Raw genomic sequence first — 26,603 nt, 5'->3', positions numbered from 1 at the left:
GGACGGTATTGCTGCAAGCCGCAGCGGGTAGTGCATCCTTGGCCCCCGGGCGCTGACGGCGCTTCGTCAAACTCTCTCCACCCCCATACTTTCCCTTTTGTTCGCCCTGCGGCTGCCATTATCGAATTAATATCGATTGCGTATACGAAACAGAACGCCATACCGTCGTTGTACGTGTGGGGGACAAATATCGCTGCGCAAACACCGGTTTCTTCGCCTGTTGTGTCAGCAGGCTAGTTAGTGGCTGGCAAATGTTTTTAGGAGGATCCCCCAAGGTGGAGTAAATTTGTAATAAGGGAGTAAGGGTGTTCCTGAATAAGGGAGTATCTGAGAAAACTGTACAGTTTCCCTCTGTAGCCGTATGGCTACCAATCTGCTCCACCTTGGGGCATTCCCCTAAAACCATTTGACGAACTTTTGTCTATAGACAGTCTGTACACTATGAATAGACAAAAGAAACATCTATAGGAAGGCAGTAGTCTATAAGATGCCTATAGACCATTTTTATATGGGGGGTGTGCCTTGTCACGCCACATTCTGCAAACGATCGCTTTCATCTTTTCCTCACGGGACGAGTTACCTTGGGCCCTGTTGCTTTACTGTTCGCGCCGCGGACCGCGACCACGTGACATTCTGTGCTGCTCACAACTGTTGTCAGCAGTGCACGCAATTGTTATTCATAAACTGTAATTCTGCGTCGTGCTTAAAAAAATTAAACGTGCACTTAAGTCTCCTTACGTGCGGAAATGCGAAAGAATTTCGAGTTCCGTTGCCTCCTCTGTTGCTTAGTAATGTAAGGAATCAGTAGCGCTAATTGTTGAATTAGCTATTTAATTATTTTATTGGGTAGGCAATTACCAAACAGTTTATCAATTATGATTCATTAACGACTAATTAATAACTTGTATAATTATTAACAAAGTGTGCTAAGTAGTATATATCATTTAGTTGTACTAATTACTAATAATTAATAATAATTGATAATTCCTAATAATTGAAGATAATTTCTAATTGCTGCTAATTTGTTGATTTCGTGTATTACTCGGAGCGATTAGTTAAAAGTAATTGCCTCATTGGTTAATTAATTCCTCAGTAATTCGGCCATTGAAGCTTTCCATTCAATGATTATTAATCATTACAAGTCATAATTACACTCTCTTACTGGATTATCGACAGCTGGTGAGCACGCGCTCTGTCCACAGCCAGAGGTGACACATCCAGTCCACGCCACTCGTGAGGCAAGAAATGCTTTCGCATTAATAAACTGTGCCTCAGCCACGGTCCTTCCGACCTTGTTCTCCTGTCCCAGGGCACAGGTTCGCCCAACAAGCAATCTTCCTTCCGGTGTCTGCTCGTCTTCAGCGCCCGTTGACAGCACGCCTAAGCCAATAGGTTTTCTCATTTCCCATTCTTTTCTGCGGCGCAGATGAGGCCCTGGAGAGCTTCATCGTGGAGATCGTGCGCGCCCACGAGAACCGGGTGTCGCCGGTCAAGAACGTCACCTCGGACCCAAACTGGAGCTTCGGCCACTCGTTCTTCTTCTCGAGCACCATCATCACAACTATTGGTGAGTGTCTATCCCTTCGTGGCTCTCGAAATGCGCGAAAGATGGACGCGGAAGGGAAACAGCTACGGCACACACAGGTATACTTACAGCTGGTAAGGTCTTTTGAACGTCTCGTAGCTGTGAACCAACTGGCCTGCGAACCAACTGCAACGCGACTGCCCACCCCTCTTTCTTAGAAAAAAAAAAAAACAGACGTCGAGCTTTTTTTTCCCCCAGATCAGTCGGGCAACGTCAGAGCGCGTTTAAATTTCTTTAATGATAAAGCTTGGACGCCGAATAATTAATTGAAGAAACACGGCGGTCAGGTTCAATTCAAGCAAAACGCCTGGCATTCAAGCTAGGCGCGCACGTCATAGATATAAACCAAGTTTGCACGATCTGGTAGAGCGCGGAAGAAAAGAAAAGTAAAAAAATAAACTGCGGTCACTGACAGCCTTTCCTACAACGTTGCTATTGAACTTCGCTCAGGCATTTTTTTTTTCAGCATTTAATTAAGCCGCATTTCAGAACCTCGTAGAAAAAAAAAGAAAAAGAAAAATTGGCTGCTTTGCTTCTCGAACTATTCCAGGGGAAAGAAAAGTATGCTTTACTATACGTCGCAAGCTAATGACTCGCCGAAGCATACGCAGCCGCAGTTGAGCATGGGAAAATACATGAAGTATACCTTCTCGGCGATTATGCTGTGTGCAGTTTCTTTTGATGCTGTGTCGTTTAAACTTTTCACAAGTCTTCAGCCGCTGAAAAATGCACTGATAAGATTTAACGCATCTAGTCCATAATAAGGCCGCCGCTTCTTGGGCTAGACTACCGCCAGAATTGCCGTGTCAGCGTATTTTTTTTCTCGCAAATTTTATAATAGTTCATTTTCTGGCTTGAATTATTCTGAAGTACGCGCTGCCTGCTCCGAGGGGAAGGGGGAGGGGGGATTACGACAAGCTGGCTTTTCTGCACGACAGGGAAGCACAAGGTGAAGCTGACGCTGCAGTAAGGTGTGCAAACTGCAGAGATGGGTTGATTAATCATTCGGTTATTGATCTCATCTTGCTTCAAATGTTCGGATTGAGAGGTGAAGAACATTAAGGGGCATCAGCTTCATATTTTCATGCTATAGACTGCTTAAAAAGCATCATTATAGTACCTACATTTCCACGTGCAACGATTATTTATGTTATGTTCGTGACAAATGTATTTTTATACGAAACTGTCCTGTAGAAATAACAAGATCCGTGAACCCCAGCTGTGTTGGGGTACGTGTTTGCGCGTGCGCGTGATATACATTGCAATTCGGCGTTCACTGAGAGATTCAGCTAATTATTTTAAAAATTGGTGTAACTGGTAGGTTTCTTAATATGTCAGTATGTTACCTTAATGCAGAACAGCACCTCAAATAAAGTTATTATATGCCACTGGTTTGCCTGCAAATAATCTTCAACGTGACCAAGGGTGAAAGGCTTCTCTGGCTGGGGTTTGTTCGAGGAAATCAAAACATGTTGAGAACTATGTTTCCCATAACATATGGCATACTTGTGAACAAAGCAGTTTTCTTTTTGGCCGGAGTGGCTTTCTTAATGGAACCCTGAACGGCCTCTTGAAGGTGTCTGAATTGAGTAGCGCCTCAGTGCCTCTCACCAAGCTACATCAGCGGTCCACGGCGTGTACGTCTGATAGATGGAACGTTCACATAGCTCGCCTACATTTCTTTCTGCCCTAAGAGACCACAATGGAGAAGGGTCGACGATGGAAAATTATAGCCTAGCTTACACTACCCACCATCACCGCTTGGCGCAACCACTCCTGCGCATGCACAGGTGGCTCCAAGGCGCCATCTGTGCACCTGCTTTGTCAGCTCGTGGTAGTCATTATATGCATACGACAGGAAATTAGCTCTGCCACTATGCCAACCGGGCACAATTTTAGCAGTGTAGGTCACTACGGGAGGCGCCGCTCGAGGGGGAGAAGCGGAGAGAATTTGAATAAGGAACACTTATTAACGCGGTAGCGTTAATAAGTCTTACCATATGAGTGTCGTGTCGCAGAAAATCCGGCGTCATCGTCGGCGTTGTTGACTGCGAGGGAAAAATTCCAAAAAAATCCCCAGAGAAGCAATCTAGAAGGTAGGTGAGCCAGCTAGGCCATGTGTCCGTGTGGCGTCATCACAACCTGCCCACCAGATTGTGAGCAAAAACTGCACACCGTGGCAGGTGGCAGCTAAATCAATGATTGGGATTGAGAGCTTGCTGGGAAGAGCAATCTTGATCGCACTTGCCATTGCAGGGAAGTGGTGCATCTTTTAACTGCTGCACCACTGCACCAGGAGTGGTATGAGGACTCGCTAGGATCTATGACTGTTAAGTAGAGAATGCCCAGTTCTGCTTATAGGCATTAACCCATTAGCTATCGCGTCATACCCTTAAGGCGAAGCTTAAGTGTCCCCACCAATTTTTTTTTAGCATTTAGGAAAAATTTTGCGACACACTACCAGAGATTCTCGTGACCGACCGAGGTGTTCGGGCCCGTTTAAGCCGAATACTGTGCCACTTATTTCAGTTTCGTTTTCTTAATGTCTCCTTTCTCAGAGAAAAACTGATGGTCGAGTAAGCAAATGAACAAACGAAATGCTGGCTTCAGCGACGTAAGTATTCCACCACGCATTAAAAATGCCAGTAAGGAAAATGCACGCATTCCTAGCTCGCGGTGTGAAATCAAGGTCAGCGTCTCGATCTAAGGTCGTTTCATTTGAGGTGCATTGTTAGCATGCATTTAAGGGCTGATGCACCATGATACTGATCTGCTGTTGCAATGTGCAGGCTATGGTAACATAACCCCTCTGTCCACGGGCGGCAAGATCTTCTGCATCGTGTATGGGCTGATTGGAATCCCGCTGACCCTCATCCTGCTGTCTGCGTTCGTCGAGCGGCTGCTCATCCCAGTAACCTACATGCTGCAGTTCCTCAACTCGCGTCTCGGGCACCTGTACCAGGCATTCAACATCCGTGTGCTGCACCTCTTCATTGTTGGTGTATGTGCATTACTGGAATACTTCATGCTCTTTCAAAATGCGCTCTGCTTGTCTTTGTTAGCTTGTGCTAGGGCTACCAATCTCTGAACTTACGGTAAAGGCTTCTCTCATTCATTCTTGCCGTTCTGGCAGAATTTCACCTTTTAACTTAATTGTGAACAAATGATTTGCAACAGGTCATAGGTAATGTCTCAGGATTTTTTTGCCACTTTTCATTTAATCTACAGTCTGTTAAGAAACTTGGAAGTAAAGAAAACTGTCAACAAGGTCGCGGGAGGTTATCGGAGGTCACAGAATCGGACTTTTGATTTAGCATTTACGAGATCACTCTTCAAGGCCAGCGCTCTGCGATGGTTAGCAATTCTGTTGATGTAGTATCGGGGTCGTGGCAAAGGAAATAAAGAATGATCATCCATTGGCGGTGAAAATACAATGAGGAGCAAATGCTGCTGGTGTAGCACATAGTGCATGTCAATGGCAGGCAGTATTTTTGCGTTTCACAGTAGGAAAGGCAACGGTGAGGCTGCAGTCTATGAAACTGTATGAAGCCCAGTGTTGTCATGGATGTAGGTAACGACTACATTAATATTTCTTTCCAACATGAAGTTGCTCATGTGTCTTTGCTATCACTAACACAGCTGAACCACATTATAACAAAGTCGAAGGGGCCTTGCGATGAAATGAAATGAAATGACATTATTTTGCACCCCTTTGAAAGCTCAAAACATATTTAATATAAAGCATTTTAAGCATTCTTTACAAGTTTATCTGTCAAATTGAGCCAAAGCCTTGCAAACATATCGATTAGAGACTAAACAGCTGAAAATACGTTCCCTGAACCTTATAATAATTTAGCCAGTATTCTTTTTGGCTTCCGAGTATCGGGTGTAGCTTCAATACAGCAAAATTTAAACCACCAGCCCTTGTGCTGGAGTTTACCATAATGCAATTAATAATGCATCTTTTCTAGCATAACCACCTTTCTGATAGGCACTAAGTAGGAGGCACCATTAAAAGACTGAGTTCCTGCCAGTGGCAAACATACTGCATGAGCGATTGAGGGACAAAATAAAGATGTGTATCTTTCCTTCCAGTTGTTGGTGGTGGTCTTCTTCTTCCTGGTGCCGGCTGCCATTTTCTCCTCCCTGGAGCCAGAGTGGGACTATGTGGACTCGCTGTACTACTGCTTCATCTCCCTCACGACCATTGGTCTTGGCGACTTCACGCCTGGCGACAGCTATGAACAGCCCTACAGGCCACTCTACAAAGTGGCTGTTGTGGGTGAGTCAGCACATCTGTTCTTGAAATGGTTCTGTACCGGCTGCTGTACTCTAGAGTGACCAAGAAGACTCATCACAGCGCTCTAGGCTTTTTGGGCACAGGGAAGCAAGCACATAAAATTGCTCATAGTTCTGTGGTTAAAATAGCTGTCATTATTTTATGTGCACACAAACATGAAAGGCTGAGAAACTTTCACGGTGCCTCTCTTATAAAATAGGAGCTCTCTAACTGTACAAGCCGTGAAGGTTTCCACGGGCTTTTTGTGTCAAATAATTCTGTGCTGCTAGGTCTAAAATTTGGAGTTCTACAGCATAATGCCTGGTGGATATGAGTGAAGAAATTAATGCAGCAAATGTTTATGCCAAACTGAGCAGTTCAGTAATAGCAAGTTCGTGAATTCATCTGCTGACCGTCCGGAAACAGCCATCTTGGACGACCAGATATTGAAGCTAAAGTTTGGAACTCGTGTGATCATGTATGTCGACTAGTTTTAACCCTACATTAAGTGCGAGCAGCATCAGAATTATCTCAGAAATGCAAAGAAGTTGAAAAATGTGCTCAAGGCTTGTACCATTTCAGTAATAGTTCTTACGCTTGTGTAGGTTGTTTTTTCTGTCAGCTGTCTTCGCAGCAATGTCGGCTAGTGACTGAAGCCCACGTGCTCTGTTTGCAGGGTACCTACTGGTCGGCCTGACATCCATGATGCTCCTGCTCAACGTGCTCTATGACATCCCACAGCTTAACGTGGGCGTCTTCTTTCTGCTCAAGAGCGATGAGCTAACCAACGACCCGGAGAAGGTGCGCCTGCACCACGGTCTCGGACCCAAGTACACGCAGCAGATTGACGAAGCCCCGCCACCACAGGTGCGCCACATCAAGGCTCGACCGCCACCATCCTCCTCCTCACCCGAGGACTTGCCGTGACCGACTGCAAGGTCGTAGATGTGTGCGCAGCAAGGCATGTGCACAATACACAAGCAAAACAAACAAACCATCGGCACAGCCGTGGCACACAGAAGGGAGCGCAGCATCGACCCCGAACACTTGTACAGGCACTTGTGCCTTGGCAGGTGCCAGCAGCTGAGCTTTTTGCTTGCTCAGCCCTAGCATTGTCATGGCACAGAATGAATCAGCTGAGCAACAAAGCAAGTGAAGTGCTACCAACCGTGGCTTTGTAAGCTAGTGGTCTGTATCGCAGGTTTCTAATCGCCAGAGTGGTTAGCACCAGCCTGCCATGCTGGGCATGTTGTGAAATGTAAGTTGTCTAGCTCTGTGATTGGCTGATTGAAAAGCACTTTGCAGGAAGTACTTGCTGCCATGAAGTTTTAAGTTATAAGTTGAGGAGTTAACATAAGCACTGCCCGAACTTGATGCACTGGCACACGGTGCACTGTAAAGGCCTTGCAAGGGAGCAGAGTGCCTCTTAGCTTGCCTCTAGCAAGATTGGCCAAATTTCACTATAAAGCTTGTGAGCTGTTCTTGGTAGCTGCTGTTCCACCATAACTTGTGACAGTTTTTGCAAACACCATAAATTATGTCATGGGGAGCAGTCTTCTTCAGAATGCATGTGACATTCCGTCAGTGCACCGAGAGTTGTTGGTGTAAATAATCGAATGCACTTGGAGGCAGCTGTGCAGCCTAATAGCTGGTGAAAGTTCATTGTGCATTCACCACAGATATGCTAGCTATGACAGTAATGCCTGCTTGAGAGGCTAGTTTGGACCTCTAAAAAAAATGTGCCTGCAGAGTCGAAGCAGCCAGACATTTCCAGATGGTAGCAGTTGCATTGCGTTGTTGCTACAGACGCTTTAAAACTGATTGACACAGCAAAGGTAAAGCATTCCTATAATGGTGCAGCAAATTGCTTTCTTCCTACGAAAGCTTTGAAACACATTGAGATGGCAAAGGGTGTAGTCCAGTTCCTCTGGAGGTGGTTTCACAGCCAGCATAGTGCACTTTCCTTCCAAAGTGTTCCAGATTAGGTCAAATGAGAATGTTTTGCCAAGGTGCAAATAAATCATAATTTTCCACTTGTGAGTACACGTAAGATGTGAGCTGTGTGCTGAGCCAGTACTGGTTTGACCGCTTGTCTGTACCGTATGCATTTCAAGTCTTTCAAATGTCTCTACTCTCAACAATATTGACAACAGTCTGAAAAAGGTACACAAAAAGGCAAAGGCCACCATTGGATTGGCCGAAGCGAGCCTGCAGCCTTTACTTTTCTCGCGAGTACACGAAGGCAAAAGACCATTAGGCTGATGCTCTTGTTCTTTTTAATTGAGCAGCAGCATCATTAAAAAGTCTGTGCCTGTACAAAAGTGATGACATTACGCTCCCCTTTTGCTGGGCTGTGCAATTTCACAAGCACTGAGACCTTCTATGGCGCTACTTCGAGCCCCAGACCACCCTAATGTGTTCTGTGTTCGTTAGAAGCATAACAATGCACTGAATTGCTCTGCAAACTAAGCTGATGGCGTGACTGATGGAGAATGCGTAACGCAAGCCCATACTAGGCTTCTAATGAGCAGCACATACCACAGGACCTGAAGCCAGGCATCAAACAATATTTCTTGAGGCTCATTCAGAATGATTCTTTCTGCGGATGCTACTTTCAGCATGCACCTATTTGGTAAAGCAGTGGAATGGGACGTAGTTAAGGAAATCTGTGGGGATGTCAGTATGCATTTGACATCTTAAGCATATATGTTGATAGAAGATTGCTACAATCTCACTGAGGCTTCCTTGATGAGTTGGATGAGTTTTCAGTGATCTTGAACATCGCCATGTAGTATTGACCTCACAAATGAAATGTCCTTACTGTTAAAGCGAACTTCACAAACTTGGAGGGCTGTTTTGACACTATCTGCAAGGCCAAATGCAAGTAATGTGCACACTGTGTACATTGGAACATCCCAACAGAAGCATGGCAACATACAAAAATATCTTTCACTGTGCTGAAACTCTGCAACTAATATTACTTCTGTGCATTGCCAAAATTGGCTCTAGCGTAGCCTATGATTACTTAAAAAAATATGGTGCAACTGTAGGAAATGCTTGCTATGCCTGCAGGAATCCATTCTAGTATATGCCAATGGCAATTCATTTTGAGTGTTCAGTCTTGCCTTGAACATTTCAGAGACCCATATTAAACCTTGTATTTGAATTATGGCCTTCAGGACAGTCAAAGCAGTTTTAAAGTAAAATTTATAAATTAAAATTTTAGCGTGCTTTTATACCCTGTCTTCGTCACACTAAAACCTTCAGATGAAATATGTATACCAACTAGCCCCATATGACATACGGTTGAATCAAATTGCTGTTTTGGCATCCTACATCACAATTATGAGTCTAAAAACAAGCTTTCCAGAACAGAAAGTTGAGAAACCGAATTCAGAAGCAGTGTGCAGTGCTCTGCAAACTTAAAGGGACACCGAGGGCAACATCCAGTTTGTGTTCTTGGTACAAAGTAATTTGGTGGTCCTCTCTGAATGTGTTGATGCTTGCCTGGCAGCAAAGGACACATTTATTGCCAAGAAAATTTCATATAAAACTTTCCCACACTCGATGCAAACTTGTGATGTCTACATATAAAAGGACTCCGTGATCACCATTTGATGTCTATGGTGGTATAGCCTAGCCTCAGAGATCTGTGAAAAAAGAAAAAAAACATGGTGATGCGCATCAGTTACTTGAGAAATCGGCTAGTGATTGTGACAACTGTCCTTCATTTTTTGGCCTTTCCTAGCTTATAAAAGCTTCATTTTCAGTGAAAAAAGTGTGTTTGTGGTAGATACCAATGCAGGCCAACTTCAATTTGTCCTCACTGTCCCTTTAACTTGAAACCACTGATGTTGCTGAATCTTAAGGAGTGTAACAATGTACGCTTGCAAAATTTTGATCCAATGCCCATACCATTGCAGCAGTGTTACAGAATGACATCAGTACTCTAGCACAACTATTAATTAAAAAGACTAGCACTTAGGACGGGGATGAAGAAATGGGATAAACGCAGGACGAGCGCTAAACATCAACTAAAATTTTCAGTTCAACAAAACTATATAGATACAGCTCCGTGGCACATACAAGCACTGGAATAAAACAGTGCAAGCAACAAAAGCACTGGTTTAAGCACTAGTCTTTTATAATTAAAAACGAGCCACCAACTAGCCCAGCTTTCTGCCTTTACAGCAAAACTATGCCACTCTTCTTTTCCTATTAGGAATGGAAAAATTGACACAAAAATAATGACCTTGCATGGTACTCCTCATGTGACGAATGGTCGATGCTTTTGAAAAGAGGAAAACAAAAGGAGGAATTTCTTCACATTCTGCAATGCAAACAGAAGTTGTGCATTGTTTGAATTACTGCAAACTGCAGCATATTTAATACTGGCCCTGGAATTCAGGGTTCAAACTAAATGTGTTACCAGTGTGTGCTAAGCAGTGTGGCTGTACAGAAGTGGTACCTTTTTGTTTTTGTTGGGATGCATTGGTCTTGTAGATTTCAGTATCCTAGCACAAAACGTTCAGCACGTAGGGTTATAGCAGACAAGTTATTATTATCGGGCCTCTATATTTTTTGCCTTTAATATCACTGTGACAATGCTACATTCAAATGAAACATATAAAGCAAATCGTTTTGTTTTGTTCCATTTTCTTTTCAGCTTTACAAATATCATTTTGGTTTGTTTTCAATTTCATAAATTTTTGTTGTTTTTTTGTTTCTTTTCTTTGCAGTTTTACAGGGCAGAAAAAATAAAGAAGACAGGCCTATGACCGAGCTTAGCAGCCACAGTAGTCTCACCACAGCAAGAGGGAAACTAAAATAGTTTTGGCTGCTGGAATCTGGGAATCATACCAATACAATGGAGAATAACGCCAGAAAAAAAGGAGAAAAATACACAAAGTAGTTTGACATGATGCCCCTGACTCAAAATTCAAACACCATGGATGCGCTCAAAGCAACAGAGTTTGGCTGGGAAGCTTCCGTGCCTCCTGACAAACTCTTGCTGACTTGCTGAACACCTTAAGGAACTCGTGTTGAGGCAACGTGAATGATGTTTGCTAGTAGGAGAGTTTCAGCATTTTTACCAGTGTACTAGGATTGCCGTCTTGGTCATATGAGCTGGTGTCTTGCTACATGCTGCATGCTTGTTGTTCGTCTTCGAGCTAGAATTTGCTTCTCTTGTGCTTCCACTGCACGCCGTACTGGCTTTTCTGTCAGTTCCCTGCAGGAGTTGCTTGCAGACACCACTTGCTAAGAAAAGGTGCGGGATGACCACCACGAGGCTTGCCATATTGTTGTGAACAGAAAAAAAAAAAGCGTGCTGTAGAGGTTGCAGTTGTGAGCACATCTGTATATCTTTATTAATGCCCCCGTCACAGAGTAAAGGTTAAATGTCACCAAACCAACTTATTTTCAGCGCCATTCATTCTGACTGCTGAGGCTAGACAAGGGCCCAGCACTGCTTGTCAGCTAGATGAAAAAAGACACAGCTCTGCAATTTTTTTTGTCCTGGCCCAAGCATGCAGGCAAACTCATTTTTTTCTGTCTGGGTGTGATTTACCTCTGCCATGTGACCGGGGTATTGCTCATGTGCAAGTATATGTGGCTCTTGCTTTGTGAGTGCGATTTGAGATCAATCCTGTGATTCTCACACTTGCGCAGATAGTGCAATTTGTGACACTGGGAAACTAAAGGAGCAGCAATCCTCTTTCTTTGTGTGTGGTGTGTGCCACAGTAAAATGAGATCTGCCATCTCTCTTGCGTTTAAATGGTTGTCTGTTGCGTTTTTTGGTGTAAATGTTGTCTGGATGTTGGTGTGAAGAGCACAAGTTAAATGGGGGCTAAATGCTGCCCACTCCTATTCATCAACTGCGTTCCTATGACTACGTTAATGTGCGGAAAAACAGCGCGCTTTATGTAGAGCTTTCCACAAAGCAGCTAAAGCTTGTTATGAACATAATGACTTTGCACTTTTTTCTGTCATCCCGCATGCAAGGGCACTAAAGTTCAGACACCACAAAGCAAGTTATGGTGCCCATGTAGCGTAGATTTATCCAAAAGATTTCACTTTCAGACATCTACACATGTGCACTTCTGCAAGGAATAAGAATGGATGCTTGAATGTTAGCCAAAAAATGTCAACATGTTGCATGCCTGGCTTGCTACTGTCCAGGACATTCAGTCCACTCTTGTATTGGAAAAACTCTCCAGCTTATATGCTCTTAAGGAAAAGGAATGTATCTATAGTTGCCACAAGCATACTACATTTCAGGCAAGGTGAAAACTAGGCATCAAGGTTTCAGTGGACATGCTTAATGCCTCTCAGCATCGTTATTTGTGCATTCAATGCAATATGCGACATGGCAAAATGTAAATGTGAAAGCTGTGACACTGTCACTAGGAGTATGCCTTTACCAAGTCTGGACAGAGAAATTGCCGACGTTGTAAGCTTGCATTACAACGGCTTGACTAAAATGACATGCCTTTATCTCATAACTGTCTGTCTACACCAACATTAATGGGTTGCACATGTCATGGTGGCAGCTTTCACCTTTCCAGGCCTTAATTTCACCAGATGATTCTGAAACTGCCTTCTTTGCCATTCGCTTTCACTCTGCCCTGCAGTGTAGGTCTTTCACTGCGCTCTACCAATGGGCACCAGTCACAATTTTCTGGGTGTAACATTTAACGTAGCCTCAGTGTAGCTGCATCAAAGAGCATCTGGGTACCACGTGGCAGTTGAAATAGCGTTTCTAACCTAAAATTCATTTTTAAAAAAAGAACCATTTTGCCAATCACAAACTGCCATGCTAAAATGGCACTTTATTTGCACCTTGCAACACTGACAAAAGGTCACTTGTAAAATGCCTGCAGTTAAGCTTACACCAAACGAGCAGCTTTAGAAAAGGTGACTGTTCCTGTCTAAGATTAACATGTCTTCTTTTGAACTGATGACTCAGCTGGATGCTTGAATGATTTTGCGCTTTCCTACCAAGCCTTTCTACCACAAGTTACCTCCGTGCTTCTTCAGTGTTGCCTGTAGCATGCTTTGTTAATATTTGTCTCTCGTGCCATATGTTGTGAAACCAGCATATCATTCTGTAACTTTGTGATAGTGATGTCCATGATGCTTTCAAATAGTATCTAGGACAAATGCAGTCACCTCAAGAGTGTAGCGAGAACCTTCTTGTTCTGAACATGTCCTTCATCTGTGTCGTAGTACTCTTCTTTCATCGATGTGTGGACAAGGAATGTATAAAAATACCGGCACCAATGAAAGGCGCTTTTCGTTTTTCAAAGGTAATGTGTTTTATGTGAAGCTGAATACTTTGGGCTGAAGTTGGCAAAATCCAGAGCTTTGTTGCATGAATAAGTGTGAAACACATCTTATGCTAAGGCTAGTATGTGTACTTATTGTTTGCTCAACAACATATGCCAAGTTAGTACCAGTCAGACACACAGCAGGAGACAGTGCACATACGCACATATACCTGTGCATTGCTAGCAAAATGAAGTAAATATGATGTTCACTGTAGAGTTTTCATCTCCCAACATCTCTTTTCCGTTTCTGCAGAGCAAGATCAGAGATGTGCACTAGAGGAGTCATTGCAACTGTGTCGACTTTTATGCATACTCAACCTGCCTCTAATTGGCACTTGCTTGCACTATCTGTTTAAATGCCACAGTGTGCCAAACATGTGTTCTGGATTTGCACATTCTGGTTTTCATTCCTGAAAGACAGTAGCACTGCTACGCCACGCTTTTGACACCCGACCATTAAGTCCCACGTCCAAGGTTCAACGACACTTCACATGTGATACTTCATATTGAATATATATATATATATAAAAAGATATATATAAATATATATAAATGTCTATATGTACATATACATACATCGTGGTTGTTTGTTCTGTGCAGTGGTGGCTTGCAAGCCATGCCTCTTTGCTTCTATAGGACTTTGTAACTGTTATGGAATTCAATGAAAAAAAAAAGCGGAATAAAGATGGAAATGTTTGCAAGTCTCTTCCTAAACTTGAGCACCAAGGCCCTGCTGCTGTAGAATGAGACAGGCACAAGGTACTTATCACTCTTGATGACGACCAAGCATCAGGTTTTGCACTTGTCGACAAACTCTCTCACAGACAGCTGAAGACAATGGACATGCGGGTATTCTGAAATTCCAGTCATGCATGCCCTGGTATGCACCAATTGTTATTCTATCGCCTGTCAACTTGAGTTCGTTATCACGGTCATAACTGTAAATAAAGTGTAAATACCAAACTTTTTTTTTTTTCTGATGCCCGATCTGCAGCATCAAGCCTCTTCATTTTCTATGAAATGGTAATGAAACAATCGCTTGAATGTAACATGTTGTGCATGAGTTTTTATTCTTTTTAAGAGCATACAATGGAAGAGTGGAATGTCCAACACATAGCATCAAAAGCTTATCCAGTCACAGTTTTTATGACTAGAAAGTAGTAAATAATCATGAACAGTATAAATAGGCAGCCAGCTATTGCCATACTTTTACGGTTTTCTTTCCGCAAGCCAGTCAGCTCTTTCTCTGCAAAGAAAAACAAAAAAGGCACTATCATTCATGTTATCCACATAGTGGCACATTATTCAGTCTGCCTCGTCTCCGGTATAAAATAAACATTAAAACTGCTATCAAGTGATTAACTTTATGTCACTAGCATTTAGGAGTTTCAGCCATGCTTCATGTTTTCTCGCCACATGGTAGCTAGAAGTACGGGATATGTCCAAAGTATTGGGACTACATTCATAAAAAATTTATTACTTGCATATATGTAAAATGAGTCAAAATTCCTCAAAATAACCTTCTTTATCGAGACAACATTGCCAGCAATTCTGCCGTACATGGTATGCCGCTTGAAAGTCCGCAATTAAAATCTTCTTCAGGCACTGCGTCGAAGCCGCCTGTGCCACATTAACCATCCCATAACGATGTCCTTTCAGGCTTCTGCTGATTCGAGGGAAGAGAATATTCTGGCTGTGCCAGGACTGGTTGGATGGATGGATGACAATGGCTTTACCCTTCGTATCGAGTGGCAGCTTGTGCCACCTAGCCTATGATTTCCCTCTTGTTAATTTTTTTTCCTATTTCGTTTCTAGAACATCTAATTTGACTACCTTTTTCTCTCCAAATTCACCCCCTCCCTTAACTTCCTCTGCCAATATTCCAACCTCCCCTTTGTCAATGTCATGCTTTTCTCGTCCACTCGTCCATCCTCCCCAGCAAATCCCAGCGCCCTCTCTATATCTGGCACTGTTCCCTAGAGGAGGGTGGGACGAAGTTCTGGGCACCTCAGAACCAAGTGCTCTATGGTCTCTATTTCAGTTCCACAGGCAGTGATGATCCACTTCAAATTTGGACCTGTACGTTTTCAATCTCGGAATTCCTGTCCTAGCTTCGAAAAGCAATGAACTGCCCCGAGTTATCAAATAAACGGTCTTTCTTTACGCCCTGTTTTCATGTCCTATATATACCTAGCATCGATTTTGCCTTCATTCTTTCCTTCCACATCTTTGTCTCGTTTACCTCCGTTTTCATACTAGTATTTTGCCGAGCCTCATCCCTCACCTCTAGGTACTTCGTTGTTAGCTTTTGGGTTCTGTTTGTCCATTTTGTGTTGATACTTTTCATGTAGAGATACCTGCACATCTTTTTTTCCCAACTTGTTTCCTCCGTTTCAGTTAGTCTTTGATCATATTTCAGTTTGCTGACTCTCGAACCTCGAGCGATGCCCAGCCCATAGTCCCCTGGACTCCCTCATTTGGAGCGTTTCCATGTGTGCCCAAGGCTAACCTTCCTACAAATTCTTTGCCTGATTTCTAGGCTTGATTGCACTTCTGATTTTATGCACTGGACTGCATTTCCAAATGTGAAGACTAGTACCATAATTCCTTTCCATAGACCTCTAACAACCTCATACCTATTATAGTTCCATAGTGCTCTATGCTTCATAATGTCTAAATTCCTTTTCCCATCAGAATCCTTTTTCGTGCTCTTCCAGATATTTTTTCCCTTCATTTAGCTATACGCCTAGGCACTTGTAAATCTTCACGTGGTCAATCTTACTGTCTTGTATTGGTAATGGTCTCCCCCAGTGTTGTAGGCGTTACCAAAAAAATGTAACTAAATACGTTACGCGGTACGCAAAAAAAAAAAAGGAACGCGTTACCACCCTACGTTACCTACAAAAAAAAAGGTACTGCGTTACCGTTACTGAAAAAAAGTACCGCACATTACTTTGCCGTTAGTTCATTGCCATAAATTTCAATCGGGGCGGGGCGAAGACGCCCCCATATTTCACCTAAAACCTCATATTTCACATAAAACTTCTAGCCCGAACAACGATTTTACTCGAAATCCTGATTTAACGAGAAAACTTTGCACAAATGTGCAGGAGCGTAGAAATGTTATAGTGGCGTAAAGTTTGTAATAAGGGAGTACTTACTAATTGGCATCCACCCAAGCACAGCAAAACGGCTTTACAAATCTACTCCACCTTGGGGGTTTCCCCTAAACATTTGACCAACAGTGGCCTAAAGTTGCCTGTAGAGTTACATGTGATGGCTTCTATCTCTGTGGCACATGGTGAAGCCATTTTCTGAATGCGGCATTAAACACAAACTGACACTTCATCCTCAATTCTAACTTCACAAATAAACATCGCTGAACTCTCAACAAATTTGCAGTAATTCTGAAAAATTTGATGTTCCAAAATGCTCGGCATGCTTCCATGCTTTAGAGAGTTGTGTGTGCGAATGGTTTGGAAAGGGGAGGTAGGTGAAGGCAAGTGCGTGAATGTGTGTTTGTGTACGTGTTTCGTGCTTTATGGGTACTCTGTCTTTTTCTTTCAGTTGGGTGTGTCGTGAAGGGGAGGTGTTTTCTGGTATACGTGTGAGCTGCAACGAGGGTCGTCGAGAGCACCTGTACATTTTGTTTTGTGCAACGTCACTTTATGTGCTCATCGCATTTTTTTTTTTCTTCAAAAAAAAGGGGCGGAGTCGGTGACAACTGACAATTCCATTCTGATTTTTACCATCTCCATTGCAACTGTATATAACTGATGTAACCGTAATTAGTCGGTAGGATTTAATGTTGTTCTTGTTTTCCCTACCTTTGTATATTAGTCTCATCCTGCTCAATTTCCAATCTTTTGGTACGTCTCCCCCCCCCCCCTCTTTTTTTAATATTGAGGCTAGGGCAGTGGTTGCCAGTTGTGCTTTGCCAGAAAGTCCCTTGCACATAACGACATGTCACACAGTGCATTGTTGTGATTGAGAACCCAGCTATTGGCAATCTATCTTCGAACCCTTAACCTCAACCGCTCAAGCACTGCCACATAACAGTCACCATTCAGTGTTTGTCTGGAAAGTACGAACTCCTTGTGGACCACAACCTTTGAATCAAAGAAGGCAATGAGGATTGATTTTAACTTTTGATTTAATTGTACAGGCCTGAATTAGAGAAAACCTAGCGCCAAAACCATGCAAATTACAAGGACGAACAACGATGGGACACTAGCGCTAGTGTCCCGTCGTTGTTCGTCCTTGTGGTTTGCATGGTTTTGGCGCTAGGTTTTCTCTAATTCAAGTATGCACCAACTAGCCCAAAAAGAGGTGTTAATGTACAGGCCTTTTTGGGTGAGGAGAGGTGCTGGTGTGCCACTGCGCTCTTTCTTCTTTTAAATTTCCGAATTATACTTGAAAACCCACGTTTCACGACAGGATATCACACTGTCCAAACAAACAAGGCTCAAGCCCCACACACGCTAGCAGTTCTTGACAAATCAACGAACGGGTTTCCTTCTGTTGTCCGGACAAAACCTTTGGAACCAATCTGGCACACACTTTCCTCACATGCAAATCGTCCGACACAATTGAGTGCACACTATGCGTAAACATTATGCAGTGTCACGTGGCTGAAGCTGTCATTGTAGCTTCGTTTAAAGCCTAATAAGAAATGTGCACTGGCGTGATGGCTGTGTGGTGCAAGATGAAACATGATGTTCGGAAGAACCAAGTATCCCTTTCCTTACACTGACACGCTGTTATTGCATGTATGCTCGACACTAGACATATGACAGGTTACATCGATATATACAATCAGCATCACTCAAAGCATACCCAAAGTGTCCAGCTGCAACTTCAAGGATTTGACCTCATCTTCGAGCTTTTTTCTGTGGCCCAAAAAAAAAAAAGGTGGTAAGTTTCTCGCAAGAAATTTCGAAACGATCTAGATGTAGTTACCTTTGCGAGTCCGAAAGCGTGTACCGCCTCAGTTTTGACTCTATCTGATCCAGTTGGAAAAGGTACTCTTGCACCATGGCCTCATTTCTGTCGATCTGAGAAACAACAGCAGCTCATACATTACACGTTCCCCGCGAAAGCAAACTAACGACTGATCTCGTCACGGCATGTAACCCGAAGATAACGTACTTCTTTCATTACTGAGGCACGGGGATTGTCCGGCATTTTTCTGACCTTAATGATTGTTTAAAAATTCACTGCAGCTCCTCAAAGTCGAAACATATAGCACAAATATAACGCACTTCTTTTAGCACTGAAGCACGGGAGTTGTCCGGCATTTTCCTGAACTTAACAACGGTTTATAACTTTACTCCCAATCCCTCAAACTCGGCGCGCAAACCCGAGGCCGCTAGCCCGCTAGCGCCACGAAGGCAACGAAAACAGTTTTGTTTGCTAATTTTACTTTTTTTTTTTCAACATTGATCATGGATTGACTTGGATTGTCAGCATAGTACCGTTTAGACAGCTTGAACGCTTGAACCGCAAAAGCGAATAAAGAAGGTCAAACCTCCAAGAAACTCTACAAATCAATGTTTTTAGTTATGAATTATTGCCTAAACTAAGTTTTGTGATGACTCTTTTGTATTACTAATCTTTTTTTTGCTAGCGTCTTCAAATGTTGGTCACGTGACTTTAGAACGATGGCGGCTTGCACGAGCGCCCTATGTATGTATGTAGTATGTATGCCTCGTAACGCAGTAATGTCGTAGTGCATGAACTAAAGCCTTTTCGGTTGAGCGGGCATCAGCGTATTAGTGATAAGTCCTCCGTATAGTGCTGCTCCGCAAATCTCCGAAGCCATAGAAATGAATTCAGGCATAATGGCTTGCTTGCCTCCATCGCCGAACTGGTACAAACCTTTCGCTACCGCAGGCTGTGACGCCGGGTTCTACTGCTATGCGGCCAAAAACACCGTTGTTGTGCTCGACGCCAGACACGGCACGCCTGTTCAGAGAGCATGCCTGGCTGTGGGATCGGAGGTTGTGACGTCCGTCATGTTCTGTCGCTGTGAACGCGCCGATGCGGACGATGTGCCCGCCCTGCTGACTGTGTCTGTCGACGGCAAGGTGCAAGTGTGGGACGTGAAAGACGGCGCAGTAAAGCACACCACGTTGTCGCAATCTTCGGCCTGCTGCGCCGACTGGAGAGGCTCTCTATCAACGTCTGTAGTCTTCACTGGCAAGAGCAGCACGCTGCTCCTGTGGAACATCGTCACGGGCTCTGTCGCGCCGGTGGAGAGACCGGTGGATCAAGAAATAACAATTCTGCGATCGCACCCAACCGACCCAGACATCGTAGCGATCGGGTACTACAACGGCTTCGTCATTGTTCAAGGCCTGATGAAAAGAGGGAGCAACATGATTTATAAACTTAAGGGGCACAATGGAATCGTTCTATCTTTGTCATGGAACACGAACTTCTCCCCCAAAGATGACGGCACACAGCATAAGCAGCTGTGCCTATGTTCGACAGCCTTTGATCGCACCTTGAAGATCTGGAATGTGTCCGAAGAAAAATTTACTAAATCACTCAAGGCTCCGTTGTCCAACAAGAACAAAAAGTTCGACACGAGGGAGAAGTGGACGGCTGCCTGCTGGATTCCAGGTTCCGGTGAAGCAATTGTCTCCTCGTCTGCCACCGGAGATGTGTGCATTTACGAGCCTGGTGCGACCAAAGAATGGACATTTCTGGACTGTGATGCCGACTCGGGTGGACACAGCTCAGCTGTGTACAACATCTGCCTTGTTGGAGGCACTCAAGGAGGGACAAAACTGTATGCTGTTTCCGCATCAGAGGATCGTAACATTATCTTCTGGGACTTAGCTGCCAGAAAGTCCGCATACTGCATTCCAAGCCTTGGTGGGTTTGTCTATTCTCTTGCATTTTCACCTTTTGCCTGTGCCACATTAGCTGTGGGCGTGGGTGATGGCAGCATCAAAGTTTGGCGAACAGATTGCATCGCCAACCCGTACAGTGCCAAAGTATTCACAGTGGGTAAGAAAGACAGGGTCTTGACTGTTGCTTGGCATCCAAAAAGAGAGAATACACTGGCATTTGGTACCGCTGAAGGAAGAGTGTGTGTCGCAGATGTTAACACGCGTGTGGTCACCGTGTCACATACCCACCACACCGGGGCCACCTATGTTGTTTGCTGGGCGGAGCTTACTGTCGGTGAAGAAGGAACACTCAAGTCTTGCTTGCTCTCATGTGGCTCAAACAGGGTGCGAATTCACCAGCTCCCAAAATTAGATGGGGTTGCACCCGATATTGAGACTGTTTTGTTTGGCCCTACCACAAGTAAGGCAAAACGTGTATCTGTTGCTTTCAACCTATCCATAGGAATTTTGACGCTTTCCAATGCAGATGGTCTTGTGGAGCTATATAAGAGCTATGGAGGCCCATTGCTCAAGAAGGTTGCTGTCCTTGAAGCTCAAAGGAAGCCTGTGGAATGCCTTGCATGGCACCCTTCCAAGGCACCATTTTCTGATGCCAATAGCTACTTGATGTATTGGCTGGCTTGTTCATCCACCGATGGCAAGATCTATGCCTATGACTTAAGCCGACTTGAGACCCCGAGCCCTAATGTCCACCGAATTCTTCAGCCCACCTTGCAGTTCTCAGGTCAAAGCAGTAAAGTTGTGTCCTTAGCATGGAGCCCCTTTCAAGACAGCCTCTTAGCATCTGCTGCGTATGACCAGACAGTCCAAGTTTGGGATGTGGAGAAAGCTCAACTCATCGCTACATACCAAGGCCATTCGGGACGAGTGTTCAGCGTGTGCTGGAGCCCTGCTGATTCTGACATAATTTTCAGCGGAGGCGAAGACTGTTTTGTCAGGTGTTGGAAACTCTCCGAGCAGCCTGTCAAGCCTTTAAAAGCCTCCAAATCTGCTGATAAAGCTAAGACAGATGACAAAGGCAAGGCTGATGATAAGGCCAAGACTGATGCTACATCTTTCCCTTCTGAAGAGGGTTTCGCTGACTCTGCTGGCACCAAAAAGGACACTTCTAATGTAAACACCCAGAATGCCTGTGCTGTGCCAGCGAAACCTTCAGGCAAGGCGCCATCTGCAGGAGGCTTAAAAAAGAAATCGAAGACAGTGAAGTCCTATTTCCCATGCTTTTCACAGTTCGAAAACCAGCCTAAAGAGAGTCGATCAGGTGATGTCCAGTATTTGACTGACATACTGGCCAAACAGGAAGGAGGCCCCATTGAGCTCAACCCTGAGCACAGTCACCTTGGCATGTTCACGACCACTTCTGGTGCACTCTCTGTGCTGGACACAGAGATTCGGTACCACAAGCGGGAGCACAATCTTGACTACGCATTCCAAATGATGGCATGGAAAGGGGACACCGCTGTGGCTCTGCGAGAAGCAGCGGCAGAGCGACGGCTTACGGATACCCTGGTAGCCCTAGCACCCTCAGTGTCTCGAGCCCTCTGGTATGAAATGTGCGAGCGCTATGCTGCCCAACTGTTGAGCGATGGAGAGCACCACCGTGCTGTGCTTTACTACTTGGCCTGCCGCAAGGTGAAAGAAGCTTTGAAGCTTCTGTGCGACAATAGCTTGCACCGTGAAGCACTCTCCATTGCTAGAGCTCACCTCTCGGATGACGATCCAGAAATTCACCAGATTTATGCTTCTTGGGCCGAGAGGGCAGTTGGAGTTGGCAATTTCGAACTAGCTGCAAAGTGCTACCTAGCTATAGGTGATCCCAGCAAAGCCGTTGCCTCACTAATGAACCGGAAAGATCCATATTCCCTTAGATCAGCAGCCTATGTGGCAAAGAAGAACGGGCTGTTGGCAGAGATGGAAATGAGCTTCCAGGCAGCACTGCAGTGTTCGTTGATTCACAATGAATGGGAACAAACGGCACATTTTGTCGAGGAGCAAGGAAGGAGCCGAGCATTTCTCAGTTTCGTTCAGCTGCACAAAGCCCTTGTGGAGTCTGTGAATGAGATCAGTCAACAGAAAAAGGACGCTGCTGAAGATCAGGACTCTACGACCAAAGTCCTGTGGAGCAGTCAGGACGATGTTGCAGCCAGTTTTCTATCCTCTGTGGTGAGTGCCTTTGAAAGTAATGGCTACAGCCCTCTGAAAAGCACTCTGGGATTCACTGAGCTGAGCGAGATGCTTGGTTATGGAAAGCATGCCTCAAAGACAGTGCTATTACACGACACGAAAGATCATGTCCTGTTCCATATTGCTGGTTGCCTGGTTGTCGCATTGTTCAGCCCAGATCAGTGGAAGCTTTTCTTTGCAAGAGCGCTGTCAGCAGCATACCAACATGACCGTAAACTATTCAATAACCTGTGCCGACTCCTCTTCCGTGGGAAAGTCGCAGACTCCGCTTTTGCTGGAGAGCTGACCATCGATATTAACCCTGGTCACTGCCTACTTTTTGATCGGCTAGAAGCAACTGCTGATTCCATGGCTGCAAGTTTTGAGTGCCCACCATCAAGCCGTGACCTTTGGGCTAATTTCAACTCGCTGAGCACCAATGCTGAGGCCCAGGCTGATCCAGGGAGAGAGGTCTTACTGCTCTATTTGTGCGAGACACTACTAGATGCATGTTGTGAGTCGGAGTCAGCTGGCACACGAGTTCCCTTCGTGCAGAGTATTTCCTCCTTGATGTTTTCCCCAACCATTGCCTGTCTGGAACACCTTTCCCATAAACTTACTTCAGCAGAGAGGAACCTCCTCACTTGGAGGTCAGAGTTATCAGTAAAGAAGGCTTCTGGGGAAGAATCAAACACAACCGAAGATGAATTGGCTAGATCTGTGCTGGAGGAAGAAGTCGAGTTGTGCAAGCGCCAGCTGCAAGAAATGAAAGCTGCTGCTTTTGACTGCCCATTTCCGCCGTTGACGCAAGTGTTCAGGCGCCTTGTGCAGCTTCTTGAAAGCACCGAGGACAAGAGCTGCACAGAACTAAAGGCTCAACTTGAGGCCTGGGTGCAGCTTGTTTTGGATGTGTGACATTTTATATGTCCTGTGTTGTTTGTTGTGGCAAAAAAGTCTGTACATTAAATGTTTTTGTTGTGTGAAAATCATACATGTTTTTCATGTTTGCATACATCTTTTTTTTTACTTAGTCTGCCTTATGTATGGCTGAGACCCAGCTTTTCTATCCATTTCATTCTGATCAAACATTGGTATGCCTGGCTTTGGGCGGGTGATGTAGTTCGATCACAAACTACAATTCACCAGGTGGCTGAAATGTGCTCTGGTATTGAAAATGCAGCGGACCTATTAGTGCCCCTCAACCTTCTATTAGTGCACTTCAATTGAATCTGCCATATAATAAGCTTGAGTAAATGGAAATTATACATTGAAATGTTGCATTTTAAATAATGGGCATCTGCAGTTTTCAGCTTTGGTGATTAACGCAATGAAGCATGGCCACATTGATAAAAACTTGCTGTGGCAACCTGGCGCATAAAAATGCCGTACATGAAGTATTTATAGAAGGGCTTGCTGTATTATGAATCTCGTAATTGAGGCGTAACTTGTAATGTTTGGATATGTAACCAATATTGGGCACCACTCTGCGTAATGTAGATTCCTAACAGGGATAGCAAATAAAGGAAAGGCTGGCCGGAGTTTAATTTGCTATCTTGTATATGGTGAGAGAGCTTTTTTTTGTACACGGGGAGCGGTAGGAAGGAAAAAGACAGCAGAAGAAAGATGCAGCTTGCACACACAAAAGTGCATTCGCAGCCGAGAAACTCGCCAAAAGCTAGCAGTCTCTTTAATATGCAAGAATTGAGGCAGAACTTGTGTACTTTGCTGCACCATTGATCAAGGTCCCAAGATGTTTGCCATTGAGAACACCTGTATGCCTGCCAAGCTTCCGCAGTGTGAGGTGTTGAACGTCGAAGAGAGGATGTGCACTGCAAAGCAGTGACTGCATGGGCTTGTTGGTGAAATAAAATTTTGTTGATGGATGCAAGGTGAAAATAGTGGTTGTATGGAGCACTGAGAATACAAAGGGATTTCTGTAACTATAGCAGGACACAGCTTCAAAAAAACAGCAATTGGTAACACTGGCCACGGTCCACAGAGTAGCGTATTACTCCGCTGGCCAATTGCAGCAGTGAACAAAATCAGGTTTTTTCAAGTTTGACTATCGAACAAGCCAGAGGCATCAAAATTCTTGAGCTTATAATTTCTTCTCATGATTACCTTCTTGTTTAAGTAACAAGAAAATATTTTACAGCAGTCTACTTTTTGTCATGGAGGAATCCCGTTCGGCAGTCCTGAATGAGGGTGGAACTTTACTGAAGACTTACCACATAAACCCTTGTAAGGGCCGCACATTTTCGAAATTCGGATGTGTATTTGAACGTGCAGCTCTTACACGAGATTATACGGTAAGTTGTATCTGACTATAGAAACATGATGAGGTGGCCTTGCCTGGCACATCATCCTTCGTTATTTAACGGAAACTAATGTATTAATATTGCAACGGATATTGTGAGTGAAGACAGAGTGAACAAAGTGTCTCGATGGTGCGCATGTTCTGGGCTTTGGTGCTCTGTGCTTGGTGCGGGCCCTGTGCTCTCTGCCTGTGTGCTGTGCCTGGGGCGTTCTTGCGTCGTTCTTGCCTTGGACCACGTAACATCTTTGGTGGAGGTGCGGGGTTTCGCAGGTGCGAGGACCTCCAGTTCACGTCGGACGATCCAGATGACCGAATCGGTGATGACAGGAGCGTCCGATGGGGGTGCGGAATGGAGAACGCTGGTCCTCACAGTAAGATGTCCCGGCTGTGTTAGGAAGGTGGGAAAACGGCTGCGGAATGCGGCGGCCTTTCACTTGCTCAAATCGACGGCACGCTTTAATGATGGAGTCAATAGTGGAACAGTCTTTGCAAACAAGCAAATTGAAAGCATCGTCTGCAATGCCTTTGAGCACGTGGCCCACCTTGTCTGTCTCACTCATGGCAGCGTCGACCTTGTGGCGAAGAGCCAAGATGTCCTGGATGTAGGCCACGTAGCTTTCTGTCGAAGACTGGGCTTGAGAAGCAAGCTGTTTCTTGGCGGCGAGCTGCCGGTCATCAGGCCTACCGAATAGTGTCCTCAAGTTCTCCTTAAAGGTGTCCAAGCTTGTTAGGTCTTCCTCGTGGGTCTCGTACCACACTCGTCCTGTGCTATTGAGGTAAAATGTGACATTGGTGAGCATTAATTAACATAGGGTCCCATCTGTTATAGGGGCTGACGCGCTCGTAGAGGCTAAGCCAGTCTTCCACATCCGTGCCATCAGAGCCTGATAAGGTGCCGGAAAGAATATTGCCATATTCTGGTAGGTCTTGCCTTATGGTGGAAATAGGACAGAACTCAAGGCAGAGGTAGGTATATATCTTTTAAGTTGGCGAAGGACGTAAGGCCTGAGTTATGTTACCGTTATGTTACGCCACACTGTAAAAAAATTGGTAAATTGGTTTTTGAGGAAAGGAAGACATGCAGTTCTCAGTGGACACACGAACAGGCGCCTGCCTTAAGGGAAGGGAGGAAGGTGGGAGTGAAAGAATAAAGTGAGAAAGAGGTGCCGTTATAGAGGGCTCCGAAATAATTTCACACTGCGGCTAACATGGAAGACACCTGGAGTAGATGTACGTACAGCGTTTCGTGGTTACTATGTACCAGTATCGTACAAATCTGTATGACAGTCAATTTTTGTTCATATAAACTTACGGCAGCGTACTTTTCACTATTTCAATAAAGTACAGTGACAAAATGTTTTCTAAAACGAAATCATACAACCGAAGCAAGTATGAAGGTGATAAAGTATGGAATGAAGCATTAAGAAGCCCAGATTCCAGAGTGCAAATAAACCCCCACTCCGCTCCCAAAGGCCTGCGTCAGGGGTTTTTCTGCCCGCCGTAGAGCACGCGTCTGCTGTATAGCGACGCTGTCAGATGACCTTGTTCATGTTGTACCTGCAAGGGTTGGAGACCGAGCTAGAAAGGAGCGGACTAGGCTTAAACCTTTCTTTTTTTCAAGCAAGGAGAGTGGATTAAACAGTCATTACTGGGACTAATTTACGCGGATGATATAGTGCAAATGGCTGACAACAAGGAAGATTTATAGAAGTTGATAGACATATGTGGCACAGAGGGAGATAGATTAGGTTTCAAGTTTAGAAAAGAAAAATCTGCAGTCATGATATTTAATGATCAGGGCAGCGAGCATAGAATACAGGAGTTCACGTTAGAGGTAAAGGGTGAGTACAAATATCTTGGGGTGTGGATAAATAACGGTGCTGAGTATCTGACAGAGCATGAAAAATATGTAATGAATAAAGCTAGCAGGAATGCAGCAAATGCAGCTGTCATGAAAAATAGGGCACTGTGGAATTACAATAGGTATGAAGTGGTAAGAGGGATCTGGAAAGG

The 26,603-nt window shown here is 44.5% G+C and overlaps 3 protein-coding genes across 7 annotated transcripts in view; 2 read left to right on the top strand and 1 right to left on the bottom strand.

The window, feature by feature from the left end:
- LOC144133255 (potassium channel subfamily K member 1-like) overlaps positions 1-11,946 on the top strand; it is a 140,232-nt gene extending 128,286 nt beyond the window's left edge. For 2 of the 4 annotated variants that reach the window (XR_013315021.1, XR_013315019.1), the window contains exons 2-6: positions 1,427-1,567; positions 4,375-4,586; positions 5,681-5,867; positions 6,541-8,540; positions 8,604-9,519. Coding sequence is in view for 2 of the 4 variants with exons in the window: in XM_077666175.1 (XP_077522301.1) it covers positions 1,427-1,567; positions 4,375-4,586; positions 5,681-5,867; positions 6,541-6,731; positions 10,604-10,642 (770 nt within the window). In the remaining 2 variants the exon portion in view is untranslated. Of the gene's footprint in view, positions 1-1,426; positions 1,568-4,374; positions 4,587-5,680; positions 5,868-6,540; positions 8,541-8,603; positions 9,520-10,603 lie in introns of those variants that run through there. The other 2 variants (XM_077666175.1, XM_077666176.1) reach the window with 2 other exon arrangements.
- Positions 11,947-14,239: 2,293 nt separating this feature from the next.
- LOC144133256 (coiled-coil domain-containing protein 167-like) lies at positions 14,240-18,620 on the bottom strand. 2 transcript variants are annotated; one of them, XM_077666177.1, is made up of 4 exons: positions 18,455-18,620; positions 18,153-18,247; positions 18,030-18,082; positions 14,240-14,439 (listed from the first exon to the last, which is right to left on the bottom strand). In XM_077666177.1, exons 1-4 carry the CDS (start codon positions 18,488-18,490, stop codon positions 14,321-14,323), a joined length of 303 nt encoding a protein of 100 aa, XP_077522303.1. In that variant the 5' UTR covers positions 18,491-18,620; the 3' UTR covers positions 14,240-14,320. The 2 variants fall into 2 exon arrangements, with proteins under 2 accessions (XP_077522303.1, XP_077522304.1); XM_077666178.1 differs by having other exon boundaries at positions 18,342-18,599.
- Positions 18,621-18,838: 218 nt separating this feature from the next.
- LOC144133254 (gem-associated protein 5-like) lies at positions 18,839-23,262 on the top strand. Its single transcript, XM_077666174.1, has one exon. It carries the CDS (start codon positions 19,019-19,021, stop codon positions 23,186-23,188), a length of 4,170 nt encoding a protein of 1,389 aa, XP_077522300.1. The 5' UTR covers positions 18,839-19,018; the 3' UTR covers positions 23,189-23,262.
- The last annotated feature ends 3,341 nt before the right edge of the window (positions 23,263-26,603 follow it).

The sequence above is a fragment of the Amblyomma americanum genome, chromosome 5 (assembly GCF_052857255.1).
Source record: "Amblyomma americanum isolate KBUSLIRL-KWMA chromosome 5, ASM5285725v1, whole genome shotgun sequence".
Lineage (NCBI taxonomy): Eukaryota > Metazoa > Arthropoda > Arachnida > Ixodida > Ixodidae > Amblyomma > Amblyomma americanum.
This window is presented reverse-complemented; position numbering and strand designations above follow the sequence as displayed.